The sequence below is a fragment of the Somniosus microcephalus genome, chromosome 6, assembly GCF_052327205.1.
Source record: "Somniosus microcephalus isolate GS21.2 chromosome 6, FLI_Smic_1.0, whole genome shotgun sequence".
Lineage (NCBI taxonomy): Eukaryota > Metazoa > Chordata > Chondrichthyes > Squaliformes > Somniosidae > Somniosus > Somniosus microcephalus.
Genome location: NC_140992.1, coordinates 49,525,255 through 49,551,909, shown reverse-complemented (window position 1 = coordinate 49,551,909; position 26,655 = coordinate 49,525,255). Strand labels below are relative to the sequence as shown.

Below are 26,655 nucleotides of genomic sequence, written 5' to 3'. Positions count from 1 at the left end.
ACTCTGACCACCATACTGACAGTTGCAAGTATTCCTAAGGCCTCAATGTGGAAGCCCCAATAGCGAAATGACAGACGCCACAACTGCAACATTTGCCATCAGAATTTTTATGTTTAATAACGACGTGATGGCATTTTTACAATAAACACAAAATTGCACCCAAGTGACTACCCTTGTGACTATTTGTACAGAATTTTCCTCTTACGCGTGCTCCTACGTGGTGTCTCCCCTGTGGCTTCAGCAGATGTGGAGGCCCCTTGCTCACTTTGCTGCTGCTCCTGTCTCGACACCTTTGGTGGGCGTCCTCTGGGGTTGCGAGCCTGTGAGGGCTTGTCAACAGTCTGCTGCTCCTGTGGCTGTGCAGGGGTTGAGACGTCTATCTCACTTGGATGTGGACTCCGGTGGGGCTCTGACCGAGGGCTCTGCAGTGGCATGGAAGTGTGAGTGCTTGGAGAGGAGCCCCACTTCCTTGAGGCCTGCCACCAACCTCTCTCTCATGAGTTAGGTCCCCCTCAGCGCCTGCAAGTGGCTGGAGAGCACCTTGCTGCACATCAGGGGGGCCATGGGGACCTGTATCTGCAATGGCAGTCCTACTCAAAAGGACTTCCATGAAGGTCTGGTTTCTCTGTTCAATAGATGCCCATCGCTCCTCAAGAGATGTCATTCTATTCTGAACAATGACCATGTTTTCCATACCCTGGCGACTAAGCTCCTCCATGGCCGTAGACATCCTCTCCTCTACTGTAGCCATCCTCTCCTCTATGGTAGCCAGCCTTACCATGGAGGTAGCCATCCTTTCCGTGGTGATGCGTTCATGCGCCAATGACTCCACAAAGGCTCTGCTTTTGTTCGCTATGGACTCCTCCACACTCGCAGCGACCCTAGAGACAAAACCTGCCAGAGACTCCTGCATCTGTGCCTGGAGTTCCATCACCTCTGATCTTCTGCATGGACCCAGAGGCAAAGGGTCGACATGTTGCTGAGCCGAGCTGGCAGAGTCCTGCGCCCTCTGACTAGGACTCTCCACTGCTGTCCCTGCCTCCACAATCTGCTGATGCTCACTTGAAAGCTGTGATACACCAGGTGACAACACTCCTCTATGTCCCGAAGGTCCCACCGAGGTGTGAGAGTGTGCGCTGGTGCTGGGTGCGCAGATTTCTGCTGATGCTGCGCCCTCAGAGGGTGCAGCTTCCTCTGAGGAGTCTGGCTGCTCAGCCTCTTCTTCCTGGCTAGGGGGGACGGATGCTTGTGATGGTCCTGTGGGGGATTAAAGGAAAGAGTCAGAGATATGATGCCAAGGCACATGGACTTATGAGCATCTGCAAAAAGCTATCTGTTAGAGCTTCACAATAATTATCAGTGACTCATGCAATGTCAAAGAGAGAGATGGGAAACTTTTCTGTCACCAGCTTGCTGTGTTACACCCGTCTGTCCGTCCCCCACGCGCGAATCATCCTCTATTCCCATAATTTCCAGGACGGCCTCCTCCCATGGGGTCAGGTGGGCTATTGAGGCTGTCCCTCCTCCTGTCCTGGCTCGCTCTCTTTTGTTGTGAGCTCTCTTTTCCTGCAATGAGGGAGACAAGTGGAGGTTGAGTGAGAATGAAGGAGTGAGTGTAGAGATTGCATAGCATAGCTATTTAGGAGACAAAGCTGGAGTGAGGTTGCAAGACCAAGGACTTAGAAGGAGACAAAGACGGAGTGAGGTTGCAAGACCAAGGGCCCTCCCTGTGTGTTGTCAGTTGTGTTCAAAGCATCAGAATGCTAGGGAGTGTGAGGGCTGCATGGTCGAATAGTTATGTGAATGTGAGCATAGAGAGAGAGGGAATGGGTAAGGGTGCATGGATGTCAGTGTCAAGTGGGATGTGGAGGAAGAGATTGCTAAAGCTGAGTGCTGGTGAGGAAAGGCAATGGGGATCAGGTTGAGAGTGATGGGAAATTCATACTCACTTTTCCAGTGCGCTGAAGGTCACTGTATCCAGGTTCTGTGGGTGACTCCCAAGGAGTTGACCTCCTCAGCCACCTGCATCCACACTGCCTTGGTCTGAGTGGGAGGCCTCTTCCTTCCTGATGAAGGGAAGAGCACCTCCCTGTTGGTCCTAGCCCCATCCACTAATGCCTGCAGTGTCACCTCATTAAAGCGAGGAGCTGATTTAGTTAACAGCCTAACCGTGCATGAACATTTATCTAATAGCGATCACAACATGATCAAGTTCAACGTAGTGTTTGAAAGGTAGAAACACGAAACAGCTACTAAGATTTTAGCTTTGGGTAAGGCCGACTTCAACAGGATGAGGCAGAGACTGTCCACAGTAAACTGGACAAATTTGTTAATGGGCAAAACAACAGAAGATCAGTGAAATGTGTTCAAAAAATAATTTAACGTGATACAAAACCAGTTTATACGCCTGAGCGGCAAGAGCGCTACTTGCCAAAAAAAAATGCTATGGACGACTAAAGAGGCAAGAGACAGCATAAAACTAAAAGACAAAGTGTACAAAAATGCAAAAAATAGTACAGATCCTGGTCAATGCGAAAGATACAAAGAACAGCAAAGGGTGACAAAACAGATAGTAAGAGCTACAAAAAAGGGAGGATGAAAAGAAGGGATATCAAAATCAACACACAGAATTTTTACAATTATTTTAAGAAAAAGAGGGTGGTCAGAAGTAATGTTGGCCCCTTGAAAACTGATATCGGTGATATTGTCATTGATAATAAGGAAATGGCAGACATGCTGAATAATTACTTTGCATCAGTATTTACAGTAGAGGAAGGGGCTAGCATGCCAGACATCCCAAGGAAACTAATATTGAATCAGGTACAGAGACTCAATAAAATTAACATAAGCAAAACAACAGTAATGAAGAAAATAATGGCACTAAAGAGTGACAAACCCCCAGGACCAGATGGTTTCCATCCCAGGGTTTTAAAGAAAGTAGGTGAGCACATTGCAGATGCCCTGACTATAATCTTCCAAAGTTCTCTCGATTCAGGATCGTCCCTTTAGATTGCAAAATTCCACATGTCATTCCGTTATTTAAGAATGCTGAGAGAGGGAAACCAGGTAATTATAGACTAGTTAGTCTAACATCTGTTGTCGGGAAATTGCTAGAGTCTATAATTAAGGATGACTGAACACCTTGAAAATGTTCAGCTGATCAGAGAGAGCTAGCGTGGATTTGTGAAAGGTAGGTCTGACAAATCTGATTGAATTTTTTGAAAGGGCGACTAAAGCAGTGGACAGGGGAATGTCTATGGATGTTATTTATATGGACTTCCAGAAGGATTTTGATAAAGCCCCTCATAAGAGACTGTTAAGTAAGGTCGAAGCCCATGGAATTGAAGGCAAATTATTGACCTGGTTAGGAAATGGGTTGAGCGGCAGGAGATCGAGAGTAAGGATAATGGATAGGTACTCTAATTGGCAGGATGTGACTAGTGTCTCGCAGGGATCATTGTTGGGGCCTCAACTATTCACAGTATTTATTAACAACTTAGATGATGGCATAGAAAGCTACATACCCAAATTTGCCGATGACACAAAGATAGGCGGCATTGTAGGTAGTGTAGATGAAAGCATAAAATTACAAAGGGATAGCGATAGATTAAGTGAATGGGCAAAACTGTGGCAAATGGATTTCAATGTAGGCAAATGTGAGGTCATCCATTTTGAACCTAAAAAGGATCTAACAGGGTATTTTCTAAATGGTGAAAAGCTAAAAACAGTGGAGGTCCAAAGAGACTAGGGGGTACATAGATCATTAAAATGTCATCAACTGGTACAGATAATAATCAAAAAGGCTAATGGAACGCTGGCCTTTACATCCAGAGGATTAGAATGCAAGGGGCAGAAGTTATGCGGCAGCTATACAAAGCCCTGGTTAGACCACACTTGGAGTACTGTGAGCAATAAGGGCACCACACCGTAGGAAGGATATATTGGCCTTGGAGGGAGTGCAGCGTAGGTTTACCAGAATGAAACCTGGACTTCAAGGGTTAAATTACAAGGAGAGATTACACAAATTAGGGTTGTATTCCCTAGAATTTAGAAGGGTAAGGGGTGATTTGTTCAAAGCTTTCAAGATATTAAAAGGGAACAAATAGGGTAGATAGAGAGAAACTATTCCCGCTGGTTGGAGATTCTAGGACTAGGGGGCATGGTCTAAAAATTAGAGCCAGACCTTTCAGGAGTGAAATTAGGAAACACTTCTACATACAAAGGGTGGTAAAAGTTTGGAACTCTTCCACAAACGGTAATTGATGCTAGATCAATTGTTAATTTTAAAGCGGAGATTGATCGCTTTTTGTGAACCAAAGGTATTAAGGGATATGGGCCATAGGCGGGTATATGGAGTTAGGTCGTAGATCAGCCATGATCTCACTAATTGGCGGAACAGGCTCGAGGGGCTAAATAGCCTACTCTTGTTCCTATGTTCCTATGCAAGCCTACTACCCCCTCCAGAGAGTTGGACCTTGACTCAGGTTTAACATGTCAATTTAATATTGATGCAAAGCAGAAACTGCTTCACACCAATGCTAAACAGACAGTTTAAGTGCACCCTCAAAGACCTGCACCAACCCTTGTGAAAAGTTTCATGTAGTTGAAAGTTGGCAGTTTCTGCCTACCTGGAATTAAAATTGACAGATGCTCTGTTTAAAATCAATTCAAAGCAAATTACTGTATCTGTGGTACCTTGAACATTGAGGATGAAATGTGCAAAAGAAAACAGTTTACATCTTGAATTGTTGATAACTTTACTAAGTTAAAATCCAATCTGTGTAAACCACCAAAAGAACTAGTATCCTTTTAATTCATAAAATGTTCTGTTATTCCTCTCTTTATTTTTGATATTTTGGTTGAATATTATACAGAGCACAGGTGTTTAATGCGAGTGCCGTAAATATATCTGCAGCTACAGGCTGCCAGCGAGGAGACTTAATGATTTCCTTTGCAGCTTTTGGAAGGAAGCACAGCCAGCTTTTAAATTTCAAATATATAAAACTATTAAAATCCTGCTTGACTTGTCTGGAAGAAATTAATTAGTGCCCTTACTTCCCGTGCATTTGACATTTGTATATATAAACTATATACTACCAGCCGGAATGAAGGATTTTCTTAAGCCTTTAATCTATCATTGCAATAAACATGGGGTATGTGAGCTGGCTAGTTGGCAGCCTGTTCCTCAATTATCTACCCAGTGACTCATCACTGCAGTGCCCTTTCTTGCAATCCCTTTTGCAGATTGCCTTGGGCACTATTTTAATCAAATCGGCTTTAAACTCATATTCTTTCATTTTGAAAGTCACTAATAAATGCATATTTCTTGCAAATTGGAGCAGATGGCTACAATCAGGTTATTAGGCTGTTTCATAATTAAGCATTTTATAGAAGAGAATTCCAAACAATGAGCTGAGATTGCTGAGCACCATCTCTCTGACTGGTTCACATGTCAGCATAGCATTGCTCATGAAGTGCTGATTAGGTTATCACACAGACTAAAATATTGATCAATAGAAGGAAATTTTCACATTGTTAGTTACAAAAATCCTATTATTCTGAGTAAAAAGTGAAAATTAAGGCTATTTAACCTCCAAAATTGATTTTTGAAATGCCATTGTATTTGTTAAACAGTCAGAGTAGAACAAGGTTATGTAACAAATTTGCAAAGATTGTTGGAATTTGCCAACATAGAAGGCCAACACGATGGTCTAAAAATCTGCATGTGAAGAATTTGATATTTGAAAGTTGGGAGCTGTGCTTATAAAGCTAGAAATTGTTACTGATTTGTGCTTCTAACATTTATTTCATAAGCTACATGCATTCGTGCACATAACTCTTATTTGAGTAACTCTCCCCGCCCAGACAAATGTCCTTATGGTGTATTTCCTACACTTTTTGACCTATGAAACTTTTGCTTGCTAATGCTCTGTACATTGCTAGAGTTCCCTCTCCTCGGGTATTCTGGCTCTCCCTGTCAAAGCCACTGTCATCATCCCCCTCTTCAAAAAAAAAAAAACACCATCCTGAACCTATGGGCTGGATTTTGCGGGGGGTCAGCGGGTGCAATCGGTGGCAGGTCGGGTGGGAAAGTGGTTCTTTTCCCCAGTGGATCGGGACCCCGCTGTGAGCGCCACGTGCCTTTCCCCGATGTCGGGTCTGTCAGCGCTGAGCAAACTCAACACACAGCGGCGGGTTCACAGCTGGGGACCCAATTCAGGTCATTAGTGGCTTGTTTAGAGCCACTTAAGAATGAATTTCAGCTCACCACCTGCATTTGACAGCTCACCCATGGGGTCCACGCTGGTCATGGACCACGTCTGTCAAGCTGAGGTGGGAGTTCAGTGGCCATTGAAACAGCTGTTGAGTTGACAGCTTCAAATGTACCATAAAAGCTCCCACCTTACAGAGATATCTTCCCTCAGCCACAAACTCTTCCTCACTGCATTTCCACAACGGATTCACCATGCTGCAAGTCTTTACACAAGTCTCCATACAGTCTGACCTCATTACCTCTCTCACCATTGAAAGATCGCTTCTGTCATTTCTACTTCACCTGCCATCTATTCCATCAGCATGGGTGCCCTTTATATTCTCTCACCTTGGTCCTCAGATTCCCACCATGATCAGCCCCAACACCAGCAGCACCAACAACACCAACCTTCTCTGCAATCAACTGATGCTGCACAGGACAGAGGGCATCAGCACCCAACCACACTGCTGGCCGGGAGGCCAGGGATGGCCTCAGCCATTCTTTTCACACTCATCACCATTGCTGCGGGGGGGGGGGGGTACCATTATGTCTCACCATTCACTGCAACTCTCTAAGCCACTTCCAAAGCTGCACACACATCTGTCCAAGAACACAAAGTGTTGAAAATAAAGGTTTCAATGTTTGACACCACATTAACAGAAACTTTACATGAACATTGCATAAAACACCCAAGTGCCTACCCTTGTGTGTTGTTAGTTGATATGATTACACTAGGATGAGGGTGAGTGTGAGGGGTGGCTAGTGAGTGGGGATGTGTTAGTATAGATAGAGAGGGATGGGTGGAGGTGCAAGGTAAGTTGGTGTGAGTAAGGATGTGCAGGAGTAGGGTAAGGAAGGCAGAGTGTGGCTTTGTACTAATGTTTCGTGATCTACTGAGATCTTTGAACCATTTGCGGCACTGCACCCAGGTCCTCCTGACCACATCCCAGTTTGTGCCCTCCTGTGCATGTTCAACCAGGCTGTATTGATCTCCTGGGGAGGTCTCTTCCGCCCATTGGAAGGGAAGAGGACCTCTCTGCGTGCTGTGACTCTCTCCATGGGAGAGCCTGGGTGCAGCCCTGTGCCTTTGTGCAGTCATTGTCAGTGTTTGCAGCACCTCAATGCTGTAGAACACTGACAGCACAAATGTCAAAATGAAGTTGGCCATGGTCCCTTGAAGGAAACTGGCTGATGACGCGTCATCAAATGATGTCACCAGGCCCACTTCCTCTAATTGGCCGGGAAACGCGCTGGGCGGGCTTAACAAGCCCCATCAAGGGAAATTCATTTTACAGAGCGGGCTGGAGCCAGCAGTGGGGTCAGGACCTGCCACTGATGGCACCTGCCACGGACCCGCCAAGGTCAGCAAAATTGAGGCCTTTGTCTTTGCAAATTAACATTCCACCTCCAATAGCCCTCTCCTTTCCAAAGTCCTTGAACATGTAATTACCTGCCAAACCTGTGCCCATCTTTCCTGTAACTCCCTGTTTAAATATCTCCAATTAGGTTTCCCCCCCCTTGCGACAGCACGGAAATGGCATAAAACCAAAGTCACAAATGACATTCTCTGTGACTGTGACCATGGCGTATTATTCGTCCTCATCCACCTTGACCCCTCTGCAGCCTTTGACCTGATCGATTGCACCATCCTCCTCCAACACTTCGACTCCGTGTCCAGCCCAGTGGGACTGCCCTCGCTGGGTTCCATTCTTATCTATCCAATTTGGCCAGAGCAACTCTGGCAATGGCTTCTATTCCCACCCCGCCACCCTTACCTGTGGAGTGCCCCATGGATCTGTCCTTGGCCTTCTCCTCTTCCTCATCTACATGTTGTCTCTCATGACATCATCCACTGACATAGGGTCAGCTTTCATTTATACACTGTCCACCTGTTTCGTCCCCTCCACTGCCTCAGTGTTGTCAGACTGCGTATCCGACATCCAGTCTTGGAAAAGCCTCAATTTCCTCCAGCTGAACATTTATAGGACTGAGCTATCGCCTTCAGCCCCTAGCATAAACTCCATACCTTTATCAAAGATTCCATCCCCTTCCCTAGACACTATCTCAGGTGGAACCGGAATGTTCACAACCATGGCGTCCTACTCAAGCTTGAGCTAAGTTTCCCACCCCATATTCCCTCCATCACAAGGACCACCTACTTCCACCCCGTAACATTGCCCGTCTCTGCTCCTACCTCAGTTTATCTGTCCCCATCATCCAGTGCCTCAAATTTAAAATGCTCATCCTTGTGTTTAAATCCCTTCATGACCTCTGGCTTTCCCTATCTCTGTAACCTCCTCAACCACCCCCAAACAATCCATTCCTCTCACTGTGGCCTCTTGTGCACACCATCCCCCTCGCTTCCGTCCCACAATTGGCAGCCGTGCCTTTAGCTGCCTAGGCCCCATGCTCTGGAATTAACAAACTAAATCCCTCCACCTCTACACCCACTTTTGCTCCTTTAAGACCTTCCTTAAAAACCACCTATTCAACCAAGCTTTTGGTCAACCCTCCTATTATCTCTTTCTTTGGCTCTGCATGCATTTTTTTCCCCTTATACTTCTGTGAAGTGTCGATGAAATCCTGCAACTAGCCAACACACTTACCCCTTCCACAAGGAAATGACTTGGAAAGAATGGTAGGTTAGATGTCACACATCTAAAACAAAGCACATGCAGTAAGGGGCAGCATCATTGCAACTTGAGCTACTAGCATTCTCATGGTACATAATAGTGAACATGACTTGAACGTTGTACTGAATATTTATTTGTCATTGGTTATAATCTCATTGATCCCAGAACATTATGGCAATAGCTGGCGTTTGAAGAACTGAGTAAAGTGTGGGACAAAGTGATTTGAATACAGTTACTTGGTGGATGTGATTTACTCCTTTTAAGAAATGGGGTAGCTGTGGCACTCCTTCAAATCCATCTGGAACTGTGACTGGTGCACCAGACCTCCTTACTGCTCTGCTAGTACAGCTGCTAATTACGCACTGGCATTTTCTCCTTTTTACTCTGCCATGACTATGCCATCCTAGTCATCAAGATACATGCTGAGATCTCATTCTATGGTGAAGTTATAGAGCATGCACCAGACCAGACCACAATTATTTTGGAAATCCTAGGGAAGGGAGGTGTGCTGTAACATTGCTAGAATTGCTTCTGTTCATGTTTGGTGCATGGATGTCAGGCTGATGTCATCGAAGCCTGATCTAAACTTTTTTTTAAATGGCCCCATTGTCCTTCTCGCCTGCTCAGAAGAGCAAGTTAAGATCAGAACCCGCAGGAAGGCAGCAGGATTGGAATGGGTAGACCCACTGGCCATTTTAACTGCCTGGGCAGACCGGTTTAAAATTGGCTCTACAATCCTTTGAAGGCATCATAAACAAGACAACTAGTGGCTGCAGGATATATTTTTGACAGAATAGATTTGATGTGTAAGAAAATCCAAAAACCTAAGTGGTGTGTATATATAATATGAGGATACATCTTAACAAGCAGTCCTCATCACTTATCACTGTGATGCAATATTAATGGAAATATATATTTTATATCCACTGACACTTATTTGCAAGCACATTATAAATACGTACTGCTGAGCTGCTCAAGGTTAGTGATACTGTTGCTGGAGAACTGAACCATTTTCTAAGGTTTGGAATCCAGTGTCAACATTGATCACTTCCACTTCAGGTGTAACCTAAATTACAGTGTTCCCTGTAGACTACCTCAAGGGATAAAGTGAAGATCTGAAATAATTGAGATAAATGTTTTTTTTAATAGTTTTGAAACGGTAAGAGGGGTATATTTTCTTCTGTGTTCTCCATTTTACACTCACATTTACCTTTTGATGGAATTAATGAACAGAGAAGGATATAGCCCAATATTATGCAGTCATGCAACTTTGTTATGTTCATTGTGGCATTTTAAAGTGATGCTGTTGAGCTGATTTTAATTTATTTTACTAAGTGCCCAGTTGTTAAACTGCTGGAGAGCTGGTGTTCAATCTCAAAGCCAATTCATCTGGATCCTCAGCTGCCAGATGTCTTAAGCAGAATCTTGTAGTTTACTCTTCATTTGTTTGTTTTTCATTTGTTGGTATGTTTCTGTAAAATCTATTAATTGAGTTTACTGCGTTTGGCCCATAGCTCACCCAGAAGGAAACACTGGTCACCCTGTTTGATAACAGGACTTGGGCAAAGCAAGGAATTGCTGAGGAATTTGACTACATTGGGATTTCAGAGGCCTGGAAGAATCCTCGAGCAAATGTCTTTGTAACCCTCGTGACATTCATTCTGATGAAGGTAGGCCATTAATATTTTATTTCTAAAAGTGAATATTAACAAACAATGACACTGCACTTTTTTTTCAGTAAAAGAACAATAACTTTCTTTAATTTTTAATGAAGTCCTAGTTAGTCCTTTAAAATATTGTAGTGGGCATGGTTTGCCGTTGGATTTTGCACGACGGGTCAAAAATAGGGCATTAATATTAACACTGTTACATTAATAAAGCAGGTTACATATTGAACCTTAATGGTAAATGTACAGAAATAAGAACTTATTGGGGCAGATCTTGGTGTCAAAATAACAGTGAGAATAATGGCACTCTCCATTTTTATACGTAAATGGTACAGCAACTTTAGGCAAGGAGCAGATGCGCGGTTAAATGCAAATATCCAAAAGTTGCTGTCAGAGTTGCGCCGCTCCACCATCAGCTTTGGGACGATAGCATTTCACTGACTGCCTCACTATTGACATGCATTGAATGTCATGAAGTTGCTGAACTTGCTTGGTAGATACGAACTAAACGCACTGCAGATATTTCGGGCTAATAATTACAAATGTAAGTACCCTTTTAACAATGAGATAATTGTTAATTACTGCCAATCAACCTCTATGGCACTGAAAATTGACTATTACAAATGTGGTGTCTCATTCCTAAAGTACTGAATTTTTCAGGGAGATTTTAAAAATGTCAAATTTTCTTACTTTACCCTTCTATCTCTTTTTTTCTCTCTCTCTCTTAATCTAATCTTTCTTTCCCTCTATTTCTTCTTCTGTACCTGATTTGACATTGAATTCACCCCCTTTAATTTACCCTCCTTCTCAGTCCTTCCCAACCCTTAAATCTCATTGGTTAAGGAGATACTCTTTTGGTTGCCCTGTTCCCACAGGTCCCAGATGCCCTGTTTCCCTCGCTGCACCGTTATCAGCTCACACTTTCAGGAACTTTGTGGGCCAAAATTGTCAGAGCTGAAGGATGCAGGGGCAATTCTAACTAATGGTAAATGCCTTTAGATGCCCTGCTACAGCAAAATCTGACCAATTATAAATAACATCGATGATCCTGTGCTTCCTGTATCATTTTATATTCTTCTTTCCAATTCCTGTTTAAATTACATTTATAATCCCTGCCTCTGAAAGGATCTTACCTTAAGAGACAGATCTATAGATGCAGATACAAGGATATTTAATGGTGAAAATGCAGGTATTCATCCAGGGGTATTTGACTATTAGGAAGGACAGACAGGAAGGAAAGGGCGGTGGGGTGGCTATGTTAATAAAGGATGGAATCACTGCAATAGTGAGAAATAATATTGGGTCAAAGGATCAGGATAGTGAAACAGTTTGGGTGGAGATAAGGAATAATAAGGGGAAAAAGTCACTAGTGGGCGTAGTCTATAGGCCTCCTAACAGTTGCAACTCTATTGGTCGGAGTATAAATCGGGAAATAGTTGGGGCTTGTAATAAGGGAACAGCTATAATCATGGGAGATTTTAACTTTCATATTGACTGGACAAATCAAATTGGGCAGGGCAGCCTTGAGGAAGAGTTCATAGAGTGCATTAGGGACAGGTTCCTTGAGCAGTATGTTACTGAACCAACCAGGGGGCAGGCAATCTTAGATCTGGTCCTGTGTAATGAGACAGGATTAATAAAAATTGTCCTAGTAAAGGATCCCCTTGGTATGAGTGACCATAACATGGTTGAATTCCAAATTCAGTTGGAGGGTGAGAGAGTTGGATCTCAAACCAGCGTACTAAGCTTAAATAAAGGAGACTATGAAGGTATGAGAGCAGAGTTGACTAAAGTGGACTGGGAAAATAGATTAAGGTGTAAGACGGTACAGGAGCAGTGGTGTACATTCAATGAGATATTTCACAACTTTCAAGAAAAATATATTCCACTGAGGAAAAAGGGGCGTAAAAGAAAAGACAGCCATCCATGGCTAAGTAAAGTAATAAAGGATAGTATCCGACTGAAAACAAGGGCATATAAAGTAGCCAAATCTAGTGGGAGGATAGAAGATTGGGAAGCATTTAAAAGCCACCAAAGAATAACTAAAAGATTAATTAAGAAATGGAAGATAGATTATGAAAGTAAACTAGCAAAAATATAAAAACAGATAGTAAGAGTTTCTACAGTTATATAAAAAGAAAAAGGGTAGCTAAAGTGAATGTTGGTCCCTTAGAGGACGAGACCGGGGAATTAGTAGTGGGGAACATGGAGATGGCAAATACGCTGAACAAATATGTTGTATCAGTCTTTACAGTAGAGGACACTAAAAATATCCCAACACTGGACAAACGGGGCTTTGGGGGGGGAGGAGCTAAACACGATTAAAATCGCTAAGGAGATGGTACTCAGTAAGATAATGGGATTTAAGGCGGATAAATCCCCTGGACCTGATGGCTTACATCCTAGGGTCTTGAGAGAAGTAGCGGTAGGGATTGCGGATGCATTGGTGGTAATTTTCCAAAACTCCCTGGATTCAGGAAAGGGCCCAGCAGATTGGAAAACTGCTAATGTAACGCCCTTATTTAAAAAGGGAGGTAGACAAAAGGCTGGAAACTATAGACCAGTTAGCCTAACATCTGTGGTTGGTAAAATGTTGGAGTCCATTATTAAGGAAGCAGTAACAGGACATTTGGATAAGCATAATTTAATCGGACAGAGTCAGCATGGTTTTATGAAGGGGAAGTCATGTTTGACAAATTTGCTCGAATTCTTTGAGGATGTAACAAACAGGGTGGATAAAGGGGAACCAGTGGATGTGGTGTATTTGGACTTCCAAAAGGCATTTGACAAGGTGCCACACAAAAGATTACTGCACAAGATAAAAAATCACGGGATTGGGGGTAATATACTGGCATGGGTGGAAGATTGGCTATCTAACAGAAAACAGAGAGTTGGGATAAATGGTTCATTCTCGGGTTGGCAATCAGTAACTAGTGGTGTTCCGCAGGGGTCAGTGCTGGGACCCCAACTCTTTACAATCTATATTAACGATTTGGAGGAGGGGACCAAGTGCAATGTATCCAAGTTTGCCGACGATACAAAGATGGGAGGGAAAGCAGTGAGTGAGGAAGACATAAATAACCTGCAAAAGGACATAGACAGGCTAAGTGAGTGGGCAGAAATTTGGCAGGTGGAATATAATATTGGAAAGTGTGAGGTTATGCACTTTGGCAGAAAAAATCAAAGAGCAAGTTATTATCTAAATGGAAAGAAACTTCAAAGTGCTACAGTACAAAGGGATCTGGGGGTCCTAGTGCATGAAACACAGAAGGTTAGTATGCAGGTACAGCAGGTGATCAGCAAGGCCAATGGAATCTTGGCTTTTAATGCAAGGGGGACGGAGTATAAAAGCAGGGAAGTCCTGCTTCAGTTATACAGGGTACTGGTGAGGCCACACCTGGAATACTGCGTACAGTTTTGGTTTCCATATTTAAGAAAAGATATACTTGCTCTCGAGGCAGTTCAGAGAAGGTTCACTCGGTTGATTCCGGAGATGAGGGGGTTGACTTATGAGGAAAGGTTGAGTAGGTTGGGCCTCTACTCATTGGAATTCAGAAGAATGAGAGGCGATCTTATCGAAACATATAAGATTGTGAGGGGGCTTGATCGGGTGGATGCGGGGAGGATGTTTCCACTGATGGGTGAGACTAGAACTAGGGGGCATAATCTTAGAATAAGGGGCTGCCGTTTCAAAACTGAGATGAGGAGAAACTTCTTCACTCAGAGGGTAGTAAATCTATGGAATTTGCTACCTCAGAGAGCTGCGACATTAAATAAATTTAAAACGGAGATAGACAGTTTCCTAGCTGATAAGGGAATTAAGGGTTATGGGGAGCGGGCAGGGAAGTGGACGTGAGTCTAGGTTTGGATCAGCCATGATCCTATTGAATGGCGGAGCAGGCCCGAGGGGCCTTATGGCCTACTCCTGCTCCTACTTCTTATGTTCTTAGAAAGGCTATAAAAAGATAAATAGGATTCTGACATCACTAAATTATGTTTAATTTGTACAAGACATTAGTTGGGCCAAGTTGGGAGCATTGTATGCAGTTCTGGGAATCCTATTATAGGAAGGATATGAGTGTGATGGAAAGGGTACAGTGACGATTCACTAGAATGATAGCAGATATGAGCGGTTATAGCTAGGAAGAAAGGGTTGAAAAATTCAGTTTTTCACAAACAGAAAAGGCTCAATGGAGACCTAATAGAGGTTTTCAAACGTTCTGAAAGGTTTTAAGGATGAAAAGTAAAGATTGTTTCAACTAGTTGGAAATTGGTAACAAGAGACATCGATGTTCTACTTAAATCAATGGAAATGAAAATCATATGGTTTCTATAATGAGTTGCCGATCCACAACATCGGTTTTACACCCAGGCGACAAGCTGAGATTACACCCCTTAGACTCATCATTATCAGTAGAAGAATGAAGGATGATGTTAGAAGAAGTTTCTCTGCTTGGAGGATTATTAGAACATGAAATCTTTACCACAGATAGCCAACAAGGCAGAGACTATAATTGCATTTAAAAGGGAATTGAAAGGAAAAATATAAAAAGATACAGGCATAGGGTAGGGAAATGAAATGACAGCAGATAGCTCCAGTTGAGGAGCTAACGCGAGCATGGGTAAAATGGGATAAATAGTCTCCTTCTGTGCTGTAATTTCTATGATTTTTAGTGCGGGCCTTAAGAAAAATGAAAGATAATAGATATGGTCAACAATTTAACCATATTGGATAATGATGTTGTGGGATCTTGCTGTGTGTGATTCCTACATTCTAACAGCGACTATACTTCGCAAAGTACTTCATTGGCTGTAAAGTGCTTTGGAACATCCTGGGGATATGATAAGGTGCAAGATCCTTTCTTTATTCCTTTCTTTCTCTTTCTCTCCTATCTCTCGCTCTTGTTCTTTCCAAAGAGTATCTAGTTCAATCACACAGATAAGAACCAGCTCTAATAAATCTACATCAAAACATAGTAATATCAATGCATTGATGGCCTTCAGGTTAACTGAGGCTTTTTAAACAGAATGAAAATCCACTATTGACTAACTGTAAATAATCTGCTGGCACTGATTCTGCTTAAGTTATAATAAAATGCACAGCATTAATTCTACATTGAGTAGTATATCAAGCAACTCAAATTTCTCTCCACGGATGTTGCCTGACCTGCTGAGTTTTTCCAGAATTTTCTGTTGTTATTACACATACTAGCAGATGTCTAGTGGCATTGTTCACCTGAGGCACTGTTTTATAACAATAGAGGTGTTATTATTATGCCATATAAAGCACAATGTGTTATCAGGGCCATTTACATTGATTGAATAAATCCTATTCTGTTTTATTACATAGTATTCTGAGATATCAGTGCTTTGGGGGATTGAATTCCAATACTGTTCATTAATCTGTGTAAACTACATCAATGGCCTTGATTATAGTTATATTCATATTAGGAGCAGCCTTTATTTTATATACATTCCTTTACCTGTGTATTTAATTTTTAACCCTTACCTTTTTAAAGTTGAGGATGAACAGCAAGATGTCCTAGGTTGGAGGGCGGTACCTGGTGTTTAGCAGCACTGTGGGAAGGGAGAGAGGTCATGGAGTTTAGCAGCACTGAAGGGTGGTCCTCAGCCTTGATGGTGGTGGAGGTATGGCCCTGGGATTTGGCAGCACTGGGTAGGCCTGCTAGGGTTTGACAGCAATTAGTGGAGGAGAAACCTGGGTTTTGGCAGAAACGGGGGGCAAAATATGGGGCTGCGTTCACTGGTAGTTTCCTACAGTCTTTAGCATTTTGGGATGCCTTGGGTATGGCAGAAGGGTTTTTTGCCTGCCTCCACTGCCTCTTCAGCCCATCTGCTGCTGAAATCTTATCCGTACCTTTGTCGTCTCCAGACTCAACTATTCCAATGCTCTCCTGGCCTGCCCCCCCCCCCGGCCCCCACCACCACCACCATTTCTATGCTCTGTAAACTTCCGCTCATATCCTTTCCCACTGCATGTCCTGCTCTTCGATTACTACTATCCCTGTTGACCTACATTGGCTCCTGGTCCCCCAATGCCTCCAGTATAAAATTCTCATCCTTGTGTTTCGATCGCTTTGTGGCCTTGTCCCTCCCTATATCTCTAACCTCTTCAGAACACACCTTTATCTGACTCTGGCCTCCTGTGCATCCCACCCCCTTTTTCCTGGAAATGCCTCCTCTGCCTTTCCATCTCCTTCTCTTCTTTAAGATCCTCCTTAAAACTTACCTATTTAACCAAGCTTTTGATCACCTTTGAGATTTTATTTGGCTCGGTATCTATTTTTGTCTGATTTATGATTCTGAAGCACCTTGGGATGCTTTTCAACATTTAAGACACTATATAAATGCAAATTGTTGGTTTGATGTGATGAGGCACTATATAATTACCAGTGCTAACAATAGGGCTAATATCCATTCAAAGTCACCATCTGTCGTTGTTGGATTGTTCCTGCGCCAAAGTATCAGAAAAACAGAATGATTGAGTCGCTCACTTAAATTACCCTTCTGGGGAGTGTGATTCCCCTACATACCTAAAGTTTACTTTCAGGGAATTGAGCCAATTGGTTCAAATTTAAGAATGTTGTGTGCAAAATTTGCACCCTCCCACCCTGCAAAAAGAATTTCATGAGTTTCAATTCTCCTCCCCAATTCTGTTCCAAACTGACAAACCCTGGGTGGATTTTGAATCCAACTACTACTTTTCGTTGTCATTTTTGCAGATAATATTTATGGGCCTACTGTCTTACCTCTCAATGATAAGAACCTTCTGTTGTCTGTTACTATTATTACTGTTATCCCCCATGGTCCATATCCATTAACGCCACTCTCATGTAAATTTCACATTGAAGTCTGTTTGCATCAAAGCTGTCTGGTCACAGAAATATGTAAAAGTAGGCAAACTTGCTGACATGAATCTTGTCATTCATGTGGAAATGACTTATGAAGTAATACTAGGCAGCCTGCTGGTGGCGCTGTCCAGGGAGAGTATAAATACTCGGGCATGGGCCCAGCTTGCTCAGGACATTCTTTAACAGGAACTAGTGAAGGACACAACTAGATCTCCATGTTGAAAAACAGTTGATTAAAGCCTTGTTTAATACTCAGACCAAGTGCCTAGTAGTTTTCTTACGTCACTTGCTACTTCAGTGGCTGCAAGTTCATGGCTTCAATCAGATTGTTCAAATGATGTGTCCAGACACACAAAAATAGCAATCCAATTTTTTGTATTAAATATATATGCCAAGATTTGTGGGTGAAATTGATGTGACACTCTATTAAAGATCAAAACTACCCTTAAGCTGGTGTTATTTTTAAAAAGCTGAGTGGTGCCATAATTCAAATAAAGCTTTTTGTTTACAACAAACAGTTTGGAAAAAGGTGCAAACTAGCCAGCAGAAAGAAAAGTGAAAACAGGTAAAAGCTTTAGTTTTACCTGTGGGACTAGCAGTGATTTTTATTGTTTTTTTCTACATCAAAGACACTATATAAATGTACGTGGTTGGTGCGGAGTCTAATTTTAATGACATTGGTCTAAGTATACTGTGGTATTTCAAATATAGATGAGTTAATTCCAGCACATTGGAAAATCATTCACCGCCTCCAATATACTCCTCAAAAGAAAAACAATGACCAATTTTTTCAGTAAATGAGCATTATAAAAGTCTGTGCTTTCTCTGGTGTCCACAGTATGGAAAGTGCTATTTCTCCATTCAAAATCTGTAAATTATATATGGTGACCATTGATTGATAGTTCCCTACTAGAAAACAAATTGACTATTAAGTATATTTTGTAAAATTTCTGTAAAATTCTGCTTTATCCACACAGTGTAGTCTACCCCCGCCCTCCTCCCCCCGAGTTTAAATCCAGGCCAATGCACAATGTTCAGGCTACTTTTATACTGGCGTCGTTTGAATTTCGTTTCCCAGAGTCCAGCATCTAAAAGCCTTGTGGTTTACCCAGCTAAAGCTGGCTCCCTTATCCGGAAACGGTAGATTCTGTTTTTCATGGATTTGCGAGTCTGTTGCTGGTTACAGGGCTTACTTTGCTGTTGTATAGGCTCCTGGGCAGAAGTCTATTGCTCTACTCAATCTGCTGGTTTCCTGGGTTGATCGCCACCATGCTACTGGTTTCCTGGGCTGGTCTCTGCTCCTGATTTCCTAGGCTTCATTCTGTTGCTCCACTATTTCCCTGAATCAAATTTCCTTCAACAATAACCACCTCTGCACTCTCGGATATGAAGTTGTAGATGAGTCAAATGTCTTTCAACTGAACATTGGAAAGACCAAAGCCATTGTTTTTGGTACCACCATCATCTCTGCTTCCTTGCTGTTGATTGCACCAATCACTTGCTCAGGCTGAAGCAGACCATACAAAACCTTGATATTCTGTTCGACCCAGAGCTGAACTTCAAACAGCATGCCCTATCCATCAACAAGACCATCCCTCCAACATCGCTGGCCCCCGCCCACATCTTACCTCTATTACCACTGAAACACCTGTTGACTTGATTTCTCTGATGTCCTCTTTGCCAGCCTCCTGTACTTCACACTTCATAAACTCCAACATGTTCAAAACTCAGCTGCCCATGTTCTGTCCTGCATTAATCACACTTGTCCATCACACCTGTCCGCTCTGACCTACATTGGCTCCTTTGCTCCAATCCATTGAGTTTAATTCCTCATCCTCACCACTTAATCTCTCCAAGGTCTCACCACATCCTATTTCTGCAACCTCCTCAAGATTTACACACTCTCCTGTACCCCTCAGTTCTCCAGCTTTGTCCTTTTGTTCATGCCCTCCTTCCTTTGTCCACCATTGCTGGTAGAGCCTCCAATTGCCTCAGCCCTACTCTGGAATTCTGTGTCTAAACAACTCCCCTCTCCAAAATCACTTTCCACCTTTAAAACCTTCTCAAAACTCATCTTTTTAATCAAACTTTTCGTAACCTCTCCTAATGCACGCCATGGCTTGTTATCCATTCCGTTTATTTCTTCTATTTGTTTCCTCTTCCCCTCTTTAAAGCACCCTGGCATATTTTGTATATTAAAGGCACTAAACAAATGCAAATTATTGGTTGCTGTTGGGATAAGTGAGCTGGTGTTAGCGGTGTAAATGCAGGGAGTCAGATCATAGATGCTGGAATCCGAACTAAAACAGCGCCGGTATAAAAGAGGCTGCAGTAAGCAATTGGGATTTCCATATTTTCTGTTAAATTGTGTTTTCTTGTGTCTAAATTTTAAAATCTTTTTGTTCTACTCTGTATGAAGTGTGACTGTAAGCTGATCTCCTATTGTGCTTTCTGAGATGAGAAATGCTGTATTACAGCAATTACCTTTGCTACTGCTGACATGATTAATCAAACCTCCCCCAGCAAAATATCTCAAAAGTGTCTCGGCAAAATTGCCGGCAGCTTCGAGTTACGCAAAATATTCTGTGCGATACTATTTCAGTGATTGACAGTAAATAGATGCACAAAATTACCTCCAAAAAGCTTGACTGGAGTTACTTATTGAAGAAAAAGTTTGTACATTATTAAAAACTATCATTTTAATTCAGTTTGAAGTGGCTTTGAAATCACCTATTTATTCATCAGTCTTGTCTTGGTTCAGGTTCTCCTTTGTGTAATTTGGAGTATTGGAGGGTATAAATGTCCTCCCTAAAATGGAGCTAATTATACATGCCCCTGATTTACTGCTGGTTCATACTGACGTCAGTCACAGCAGGGCTATAACTGCCTAATTATTGCAGCCCTAGTATTAATACTCTGTCAGATTTTGGAGCATGTGTGAAGCAACCCTGCAGGTTGAGCTTGTAATTAGACAAGGCTTGAAGCATGAGTTTGAGGCCAATAAATGAAAGTAGCTTAACACATGCAGTTTTCAAGGACCCCTAACAAGTGGTGAAGTGCTAAGGCTAATTATATGGAAGGACAATATAACTGTTGAAAGACAATGGCCCAGAAATTCGGGTCTCCACGGGTGAGTACGCACGGGGTACTCACGCGTGGGCCCGATTCTTGCATGCACTGCGCATGCGCGGGAAACCGGCACTTCCGTTCCTCTGAACGAAGGGGTTCAGAGGTGGAACGCGTGTGCGCGGGAGTCTGCGCGTGCGCTTTGAACTTTTTTTTTTTACAGGTTTTTCCGTGAGGGTAAGTCTTTAGATTTTAGAAATGTAAAAACCAGGCGTAAGGCCTGCATTTTAAAAGGTAAGTGGTCAATTAATTAAAATTAAAACGTTTATTATTTTTAAATACTTTAAAGCAAGGTAAGTTTATTTTTAGCCCCGTTTGAATATAAAATTATTTTTTTCAAAAATTTAAATTATTGTTTAAAATAGTTATTTAATGTAATTTATAGTTTATTTTAAAAGTGTGATTTTTTAAAAATTTATTTGAAGGTTTACTACTATTTTGGGGCCGTAGTATTTATAAGTTTTGACAGGTCTTCCTGTCACTACTTATGAATGGGCTTTTCCCTGTGCCGATTGGCTGCCCATGGCCCACGTGATCCCGGGGGACGCATCGCACTAACTACGCCCCTGGGACACGCAAGCACTGCGCGCCGGCAGCTGAGCCAGGCCCCGGAGCGGAATTCCACGGGGCCCTACAGCTCAACTGCCGGCACGCAAGGTAAGTGCAGGTCGGGGGCTTACACCCGCGGGAAGCCCCCGACCCGAATTTCTAGGCCAATATATTTGTACATTAAGAAGGTTCAAATTAGCATGTATTCTGATAAAAAAGACGTACCATTGTGGATGGAATGCAGAAAAATGACACCTAACTGCTCCCATAAGACACCTATATTAGTGAAATTGTCACCTCTTCAAATTTAATTTGCAAAGCATGATGCTACATATATTTATAGTTGTTGTATTTGCCTTCCCTCTGGAAACAATATATAACATTTAAATATTGTTTCCAGATAATATCAATATATAACACCTTTCATGGAGAAAAACATTCCAGGGGCTTCGCAGAAGCATAAGGAAAAACAGACACTGAGACAAAGAAAAAAAGATTATAATGGGTTACCAAAAGCCTGATCAAAGAGGTGGATTTTAAAGAGGGTCATAAAGGACGAGAGGCAGAGGGGTTTAGACTGGAAATTCCAGAGCATGGAGCCTAGGTGGCTGAAGACATGATCACCAGTGGCAAAGTGAAGGGAGAGGATGCACAATAGGCTGGAGTCAGAAGGACAGAGAGTTTGGGGGATTGTAGCACTGGAGGAAGTTATTTAAACACAAGAAAGAGAATTTAAATTTTGAGGCATTGGGGTACCGAAAGCCAACATAGGTCAGTGAAGACAGGGGTCAAGGGTGAGCAGGATTTGGTGCAGGATAGTATACGAGCAGCAGAGTGTTGAATGAGCTGAAGTATATTGAGTGTGAAAGATCGGAGGCTGGCCAGGAGTCTGGAGGTGACAAAGACATGAATTAAGGTTTCAGCAAGAGATGAGCTGAGGTAGACGCAAAGCCGGATGATGCTACCGTGGTTTTTGTGATGGAGAGTATATGATTCGGGTATGGTGCTGTAGTGGTTATATTACTGGACTAGTAATCCGGAGAACATAAGTTCAAATTCCACCATGGCGGTTTTAAAAAATCTGGAAATAAAAAACTGCTAGCCATAAAAGTAAACAGGAAGCTATCAGATTGTTTTGGAACTCAACTGATTCACTAATGTCCATTAGGGAAGGAAACCTGACGTTCTTACCTAGTCTGGTCTATATGTGACTCCAGTCCCACATCAATGCAGTTGACTCTTAACTGCCCTCTGAAGTGGCTTTACCTTCGACATGTCTAGAAGCACACCCAACTTTTGAGATATATAGAGGCTATTTTCATACAGAAGCTACTGAGTCTCTGATCTCCTTGGGGCTAATACCATACTGAAATACTTTCTTACTGTGTGGAGGTTATTGTGACTAGTATTGCAAGCAGTGGAAATGCAACTGCTCTGAATTGGGCTATAAATACTGCAGATGTAAGGATCAAATAGTCTTGTCAGCTGCTAACAGTTTAAAAAAAATTATATCCCAGTAAATAATGCTTTTGTGCTGGAAAAGGTCAAGAAACATCAAAGCATGTTGTTCTCCTTTCTTACTGTTGAGTCAGATTCACTCAATGAAGTAGTCTAAGAGCATAGTCATGGGAGCAAGCCTTTGGCTTATTGGAACAATCCCACCTCTAAACCAGAAGGTGCAGGGTTCAAACCCACGCCAGACATTCCCAGCAATTGGAGACCAGAGCTCTGGCTCTGAATTCTGCGTTGACATCTAGTGGTATACTCATGTCTGGTGGTTGTGGACTTGGGAACAGTGCATGGAGGGGGAAATTAAAAAATGAGAAAAGAATATAACTTAAAAATGGAGCATAAAATACCTTGCCATGTTCAAATTGTACCTATGGATTTGAATCAGCCCAAGGGCTGATTTTAACTCCTGGGAGCGAACGGGAATCCCGCGCAGGATATTAACTGCTCACCTGTTTCAAGGGGGAAAGCAGTACCTGGCTGTTGACAGCATGGTAAGCCCCAGAGAGGGAGTGTTGTGAGGGTGTCACAGCTGGGTATAGGGCAAAGGAGCCTAAGATAGCAGATGTCCGGACTACCTTTGTGTGGCCCAGAGGAGCTCTGCTGTTACTCCTGGCCCTACAAACAATCTTTTTTTTATACTTACTTTAGAGGGCCCCGCTGGCTTACTGAACGGCTTTTTTTATTCGTTCCTGTGATGTGGGCGTTGCTGGCAAGGCCAGCATTTATTGCCCATCCCTAATTGCCCTCGAGAAGGTGGTGGTGAGCCGTCTTCTTGAACCGCTGCAGTCTGTGTGGTGAAGGTACTCCCACAGTGCTGTTAGGGAGGGAGTTCCAAGATATTGACCCAGCAACGATGAAGGAACAACGATATATTTCCAAGTCAGGATGGTGTGTAATTTGGAGGGAACTTGGAGGTGGTGGTGTTCCCATGCGCTTGCTGCCCTTGTCCTTCTAGGTGGAAGAGGTCATGGGTTTGGGATGTGCAGCCGAAGATGCCTTGGCGAGTTGCTGCAGGGCATCTTGTAGATGGTACACACTGGAGCCACAGTACGCTGGTGGTGGAGGGAGTGAATGTTTAAGGTGGTGGATGGGGTGCCGATCAAATGGGCTGCTTTGTCCTGGATGGTGCGGAGCTTCTTGAGTGTTGTTGGAGCTGCACTCATCCAAGCAAGTGGAGAGTATTCCATCACACTCCTGACTTGTGCCTTGTAGATGGTGGAAAGGCTATGGGGAGTCAGGAGGTGAGACACTTGCTGCAGAATACCCAGCCTCTGACCTGCTCTTGTGGCCACAGTATTTATGTGGCTGGTCCAGTTAAGTTTCTGGTCAATGGTGACCCCCAGGATGTTTGATAGTAGGGGATTCAGCAATGGTAATGCCGTTGAATGTCAAAGGGAAGTGGGTATACTTGCCTGGCACGAATGTTACTTGCATTACCTGGTGGAGCAGCCATGTGGGGACCCGAGTCCATCGCCAAAACCGGGTGTTAAAATGGGGAACCGGCAGGAACAGAACAGGAAATGGAGCTACTCCATTTTAACTGATTCCCCCCCGCTTTTCTCCTACCGATCAGGGAATATTAAGATTCCCTCTCTAGTGTCGTCTGATAAATTTCCAACTCTACCAGTTTGCTACACGGAAAGCCTCAGATGAAAAATGCTCCAACTCAGAAAGGCTGCGATTGTGTCCACTTTATCCAACAGTCAGTAGCTCTGCTATATAAACAAAGCAGCTCATTTCAGGAGCCAGCCATGGAGAAGACCATTGCCGATATGTCAATCTTTTCCATTCCCCTTGCTTCCAACCTGCAGCTAGAAGATCATAGGTTGATTCTGTCCTGTTACATTCTATCAAGCCTGTGCTAATGTTTTTTTTTTAATGAGCCACCTAGTCTAATTCTGTCCTGTTCACTACTGCTGCGAGCAAGTCTTTTTTTTTAAACTTCATGCATTTCTGTTATGTTGCATGAAAAATGAATTCTACCAATACCAGTAAGTAGTGAGTGTAGTGTCTTTGGCAATTTTCAGATACTATACATTACTGTATAGCATAACTATATAGAATATATGTACTCTTCTGTGAATTGATCATTGATCAAACAAAGCTAAAAGCTGACAAATGGTGCCCTCCCTTCTGGTATTGTGTGTTGTATGAATGCCAGACTATATACGGTATATCAATAAGCTTTTTGCTAGCTCCTGCTGTATTTTGACTAATTTAATACCTTTATAGCAAACATGCCTGTCTGTGGTTGTCCTCTATTTCCTAAAGCATGCTAGACAGTTGTCACTGATAAATTTAATTCAGCTACAATGTTATAAAACCTACGTGGATGTGGCAAATTGTGAAGTATTACATTTAACTCCTTACTTAAGAGTTAGTATATCTTTTCGTTATCCTTGTTTGTTAAAGTAATATCAGTCCATTGTTCATTTATTTGCATGGGCTATTGGTAATCTACTGAACCAATAATGTAAACCTCCTGTACAACATGCGCATGTATACATAGACCGGAATTTTACCGGCGCTGAGGGCCCGGGATCGGAGGCGGGTCAGCTGTCAAAATAAAAAAGATTGACAGTGGGTCAGGAACCCACTGTCAAGCCACCTCTATGCGAGTCTCCCAGGTGTCGGGTCTGTCAACGCTGAACAGACCCGACACCAAGCGGTGGGGGAGACAATTTAGATCATTAAATGCATTGTTAAGAGGCAATTAATTCTTATTTTAAGCTTGTATTTAGATTTTTAGAGTTCATCAACGGCTTCCCCGCTGCTCTAGGATCACGTCAGGTAAGGAGGTCGGGTGTTGTGTCAGCATGAGATGATTTACTAACCTGACAACCAAAATGGTCTACAAAAGTTCCCATTTCATATGTCTTCACTTTCCAAGGTTAGAAGCTGTAGCTTAGCCACTTCCAAAGGTGCACACAAATCTGTCCAAGAATGCAAAGTGTTGAAAATAAAGATTTCAATGTTTGACAGCACATTGCCAGAAACTTCACATGTACACTACCTAAACCACCAAGTGCCTACCCTTGTGTGTTGTTAGTTGGTATGCTTGCAGTAGGATGAGGGTGAGTGTGAAGGGTGGCTAGTGAGATGGGGAAGTGATAATGTAGATAGAGAGGAATGGCGGAGGTGCAAGGCAAGTTGGTGTGAGTAAAGATGTGCAGGAGTAGGGTAGGGAAGGCAGAGTGATGGGGATGTGATGAGTGGCACAGCAGGATAAGGTTGAGTGTGGCTTGGCAGTAATGTTTCGTGATCTACTGAGATCATTGAAAGGTTTGTGCCACTGCAGCCTGGTCCTCCCTGCTTGTGCCCTCGTGTGCAATGTGCAACCAGGCTGTGTTGGTTTCCTGGGGAGGTCTCTTCCGCCCATTGGAAGGGTAGAGAACCTCCCTGCGTGCTGTGACTCCCTCCATAAACACATGGAGGGAGTCATGGGAGAGCCTGGGTGCAGCCGTGCACCTTTGCGCAGCGCTTGCAGCACCTCAGTGCTGTAGAACACGGACAGCATGACTGTCAAAATCAATTTGGACATAGCCCCTTTAAGGAAACTGGCTGATGACGCCTCATCAAATGATATCATCAGACCCGCTTCCTTTGACTTGGCTGGGAACCTCGCTGGGCGGGCTTAACAAGCCCTATCAACGTAAAATCATTTGGAAAGAGCAGCCAGTGAAGTGGGACTGCGCTACTGACCCCAGCCACCCTGGACCAACCTTGGTCGGCGAAATCGCGGCCATAGGATACAAATTCCATTTTCAGCTATTACTTTATGTACTATAAGTGAGGCTTACTGTTCCAGAGCCAAAATCTAAATATGCAATATTAAACAAATGACCAGAAGCTTAATGGTGAACACAATGAGATTTTTGAGGATATTGTTCTCATCGCAAATGACATGCAACAATAGTATAAATAAACATGGTCATGACTGAAGAATGACAAATATTTAAAGACATTTGAAAGGTGATTGCAGCTATCTGTTACTAACTCCACTTTCTCCTCAGCTTTGATTTAGTGAAGGGGGCAGGCACTGA

At 43.0% G+C, this 26,655-nt stretch overlaps 1 protein-coding gene across 1 annotated transcript in view; it reads left to right on the top strand.

Annotated features, from left to right (window-relative positions):
* Nucleotides 1-26,655, top strand: part of LOC147115698 (chloride channel protein 2-like) — a 644,493-nt gene that overhangs the window by 405,316 nt on the left and 212,522 nt on the right. Inside the window, exon 12 of the mRNA XM_085990183.1 lies at nucleotides 10,401-10,556. Coding sequence (XP_085846309.1) covers nucleotides 10,401-10,556 — 156 coding nt within the window. The remainder of the gene's footprint in view (nucleotides 1-10,400; nucleotides 10,557-26,655) is intronic.